General features: G+C 34.8%; 1 protein-coding gene across 1 annotated transcript; it reads right to left on the bottom strand.

The window, feature by feature from the left end:
- Window positions 1–1042: 1042 nt before the first annotated feature.
- LOC121743165 (28 kDa heat- and acid-stable phosphoprotein-like) lies at window positions 1043–4268 on the bottom strand. Its single transcript, XM_042136390.1, has 8 exons — window positions 3986–4268; window positions 3101–3138; window positions 2426–2497; window positions 2209–2292; window positions 2034–2068; window positions 1675–1760; window positions 1331–1396; window positions 1043–1261 (listed from the first exon to the last, which is right to left on the bottom strand). The coding sequence occupies exons 1-8, from the start codon at window positions 4050–4052 to the stop codon at window positions 1230–1232; spliced, it is 480 nt and encodes a 159-aa protein (XP_041992324.1). The 5' UTR covers window positions 4053–4268; the 3' UTR covers window positions 1043–1229.
- Between the last annotated feature and the right edge of the window lie 392 nt (window positions 4269–4660).

The raw sequence follows: 4660 nt of genomic DNA, 5'->3' as shown, positions 1-4660 counted from the left end.
AAATAAAAAAAAAATTGATAGAGAGTGGGATGTCTGTTTGGACAGTAGAGTAGAGTAGAGTTATGGGTTGCGATGTGGATAATATAAGGTGAGACAAATGGTTTCGATTTTCCCAATGTGGCTAGTTCATGAATGGGACAAGTTTGAAAGCTCTTTCTGATAGACTTTTGGTTCTATGACTTGTGATTTCGGATTTGATTAAAGGAAATCCCCCTCACCCTACCTACATTTTACCCTGACACCCACCTCATCAAAATCTAACCACTTTTTCTGTTGTACAAGACCGACAATAAACATTAAAAATAATCTTAGGATTTTTTATTTTAAAACACAAAATAATCAAATTATCATCAAATGGCTTATATTCCCTCCTAGATACTTGTACCTATTTCAGAACTTTAATACGGCTTGTAACATACATTCTTCAAGCTTAAGCGGCCCAACATATTTATTAGCCCAAATCAATCTATCATACGGTTAAAAGCCCAGATTTCTATTCGTACAAAATGGAGTAGTAGTACCAAATAAGCACCCATTAGAAATGATGGTAAATTTTTATTTATAATTTATTTTAGGTAAAAATAACACTCATTAGAAATGAATATTCATTAAAACGAAATTAATAACATTAAAAATGTACAGAAAACTGTATAAAGCAACATACACATGAAGGCATGGCCAACAATTTTACTTCTGCAAAAAAAAAGGTTAATCGTTTAGGATTTTCTTTTTCTATATTTGAGAGGTCGCCTGAAAAATCTTATGAAACAAAGTAGTACTAAAATAATAAGTACTTCATCCATTCCACAATAAGTGATCAACTATCCATTTTGGATTGTCCCACTATAAGTTAATTTTCTCTTTTGACAAAATACAACACCTTTTATTCTCTACACTTAACTCAACTTTATTCTCTACACTCAACTTAATAAATATCATTTTCTAAAATCTCGTGAACAAAAGAAATTCATCACAAATAGTGGGACAGAGAGAAGTAATTTAGAATCATAAGCAAATGAAATAAAATTAACACTAGAGAACATTAGTAATAAAGTGTAGCACCAGATTTAGTGTATTTCCAGATTATGAAGTGAATGTCTTTTGTGGATCAAAGTTGACAGAAATAAAACAGTAGAATACAGTGTTCGAATCAAAGTTGGAAACTGTATCATATACCATAGTAGTAGCTTAGAATCAGTATCATTTACTGAAGCAGCAGCATGTCAAAACTATTTGCGACCTTCCACCTTTTGATCTTTGGCTGCAGAAACGAACCATTATCAGCTACAGATAAAACTAGGACGAAAGCAAACAGAAATAGAAATGTTACCAGCTTTCTCCTCTTCGCGTTTCTTAGCAGCATCTGCTCTTTGCTGTCGTATAAGAGCCAAACGTCCTGTATGTTTGGGAAAGAATAAGATATGAACTTGAGAAAAAACTCAAGTCAAAACCAAATTAACTGAGTCCAGATCAACCAAGCTTGACAGGCTCACGAGCTTCAAGATATTCATAAAGAGTATAATTTTTTACTATTTATACATAACAAACGTGTATTGTGTAATGGAGCTCAAACTTGCCACTACTTGGCTAGATTGCTTTTCCTATGAGATGAGAAGGTGTATGAGCATGCAATGAATGAAACATATCCTTAAAGAATAGAGTATTTAACATTACCTAAATCCTTTTTTGCTTGATCAGTCTTCCCTTGCTCTTGCAGCTTCATATATCTTTCGTGAGCTTTCTGTTTCTCAATCTCCTCTCTAAAGCAATAGACAAGGAATGAAACTTCATTGATGTAAAGAGAACAACAATGTTAAGTATTCAGTAAGCACTGAATACCAAATCATCAGAATATATTAACCCATTAGTGTATAGTAGCTTAAAGCAACCCTCAAGCAACATAACTTCTAATTGTATGAATACTTGTGAATGCAAGTCAATAATGAGGATGAAAATGACTGGAGAAAGATTTCTGAAGTCATCAGTTTAAGAAATAAAATTCAAGAAAGTATCAGCAGGAAGCACACACTAACCTTTCACGTCTTGAAAGCTCTGTTGTTTTATCAAACTGTGCAAGAGCAGAGGAAAACCAATTTAGAGGTTGATGAGGAAGTGATAATATCATAATACCCGAAGAGAAAAAAAAATAAAAAAATACATAGATTTCATGAGTTCATCCAAGAAAAATGGCTTTCATATGCAACTTACATCTGCATCACGTGCTTTCAAGTTCTTTGGCTTCACCAGGTTGGGATTTTCAATTTGAATGACGCCCTCAGCACCTTTCACTTTCTGTTAGCAGCATTTAGCAGAGATGAGGTGAGCATGTTAACTTGTCATTTGTCAACTCATTCATTGAAATATATGGCTACGAAAATTAATGGCTTTTCAGTTAGCAGAAAAAGAGAGGCACAATTATACTCACTTCAGGTTCACCCTCAGATTCCTCTTCTGACTCTACATCAGATTTCTCATCTTCTACAACATCAGCTACTTCCTGGTAGTAAAAAAAACACTTATTCTAGAATGAGAAAAGATTGAAGCTCTTACTATAATGGCAAGCGTATAAGAAAGTAGGAACCAGACTCCAAGTTACAACATAGTGGCCACCGACTAGTACAAAATATATTAACAAATAAATAATTGGATATAATACATGAGCAGAAAACCTGATATTACCTAGGTTAGAATAAAACAAAAAATTGGTATTACCTAGGCTGCTAGGCTAGTGTACATGAACATAAAAATCTAAAAGCATATTGGCTAACTCATAAGGATCCATGACCCAATTCACAACTATGTAACAACTATCTGCTTTCCAAAAAAATCAAATAATAAAACCAATTAGATCCACCTTATCAGCTTCATTACAACATTATGCACATATATTAATCAGAAACTCTACGAATGTGATAGATGCAACTCAGTGAACAGATAGCTAATATAATAACCATTATGTTCTCTTTAGCCATGCTTTCTCATTGCAAATAAATTCATAATGTGATAATACAACTCCAAATCTGCAACAATGCACACTTATAGGAGTGAAGTTCATCATCACAATACTAACGAACTTGTGGGAAAATAATAGATATAGTACCTTTCTGAAAGTACGGGGACGAGCAGAACTACCAGCAACTGTGTAATTGAAACGAATGAGAATAAAAAAAGGTGAGATTTTTTCAGATAAGCATGAAAAAACAGCAATTCTGTAATAGGAAAAACACGAAGACGCCTTGGATCATCCCCTAAGGGATGGCCTAGTGAAAAATTGGGTATTCCTGAGGCCAAAGGTCTCAAGTTCAAACGCCTCTAATAGCTCTTGAGCTTTTCACACCTGGTTTAAGTGTGGTTTACCCATCATGTATGGTTTGCAGTCATCTTGGATCTAGACTTTTTTTCTAATTCAGCACCAATTGTGAGTTTGCAACATTGGCTAACTCCAATGAAATGGGCAGTGTTCTCCTGGTGCAAACCTTTTCCTTTTTCTTTTTGGTTTTTTAACTTGTATTGCTATGGAATATATCAGTAGCTTTCTAGATACACTGTTTGATACGATGAGAAGGAAACTCAATTTTTACCCATATTTCCTCTTCCTCTTTGTTTTTGCTACTTATCCATCAAATTTCCACACCATTCTTTGTTAGTATTAAAGAGAGTATGTGTCTTCAAATTAAATATTGCACCCTAGGAAATACTCTCAATCGTGCAATAAAAGACTATGATGTATAATTCAGGACTTCAAATTGTATTTGAACAAACAAACGGAAATGTTCCTTCCTACGTCCATGGAACAAGGGGAAATAAACGTCACAGACAAAATAGCAGCATCTCATCAAAGCAACTAAAAAGTCCAGGAATTGGTAATTCATATACAAAATAGCCAAAGAAACATGGATCAAATGAAGTTTTTCTCCTGCAGGCATATACACAACACCTCCCCAGTCAAAATCAAATATCATATGCATCGCAGTAGAAAGCTTACTCATCTCCTCGGGTGTGGAAAATTGGCGGCGGCCAGTCGGCTTGCCCTTAAACTTCCCTCTACCCATGTCGCTCTCTCTCTCTCTCTCTGTGTTCTGTGCTTATAACTTTTTAAAGGAATAATGAGCGACTATTGAAACGAAGATAGAGAAGCAGATTCGATAAACCTATTGTGTTTTTGAATCGGATTCTGGGAGCTTTTTTGCAAAACCCTAGATAGGGAGAGTGAGTCTGAATTGGGGGCGCGTGAGACTACTTTAATTCTTAGGGGAACTTTTGTTGTAATGAATATTGAATCTAGTATTACAAACTTATTTTTATTCTCCACTTTTAAATACACGTGTTCGGTTGATTTTAACAGAACAAAATTAATTCACGTGTTAAATTAATGGAAGTGTAGTCTAAATGACTTTTAGTGATCCCAATATAATTTATTATAAATTTAATCAATAATTAATGTCTCATAATTCTTTGACCTTTGATGGGATACGAACTAAACAACTAAACAATAATTGCGAGCCCAATAGCAGTGACGGCCCATCAGCCCAAAACCCAAGAAAGAGTATCAGTTCGGCACAACCAAAGAGTTCGGTCACAGCCTATAGCTCGGTAAAAGCCGACCAATCGAGCTCAACTCTCAGATCGGCACAACCAAAGAGTTCGGTCACAGCCCATA

The sequence above is a fragment of the Salvia splendens genome, chromosome 8 (genome assembly GCF_004379255.2).
Source record: "Salvia splendens isolate huo1 chromosome 8, SspV2, whole genome shotgun sequence".
In the NCBI taxonomy this organism is placed as follows: domain Eukaryota; kingdom Viridiplantae; phylum Streptophyta; class Magnoliopsida; order Lamiales; family Lamiaceae; genus Salvia; species Salvia splendens.
The sequence above is the reverse complement of the archived record's forward strand: the minus strand, read 5'-3'. Positions and strand labels throughout refer to the sequence as shown.

What these genes read in the sequence shown, in the direction of transcription:
- LOC121743165 (XM_042136390.1), bottom strand. Translation starts at nt 4,052, where the DNA reads ATGGGTAGAGGGAAGTTTAAGGGCAAGCCGACTGGCCGCCGCCAATTT. An exon ending in TTCCACACCCGAGGAGATGA is followed by an intron (nt 3,139 to 3,985) that starts GTAAGCTTTCTA and finishes TCAATTACACAG; the next exon opens with TTGCTGGTAGTTCTGCTCGT. An exon ending in AATCTGAGGGTGAACCTGAA is followed by an intron (nt 2,293 to 2,425) that starts GTGAGTATAATT and finishes TGCTGCTAACAG; the next exon opens with AAAGTGAAAGGTGCTGAGGG.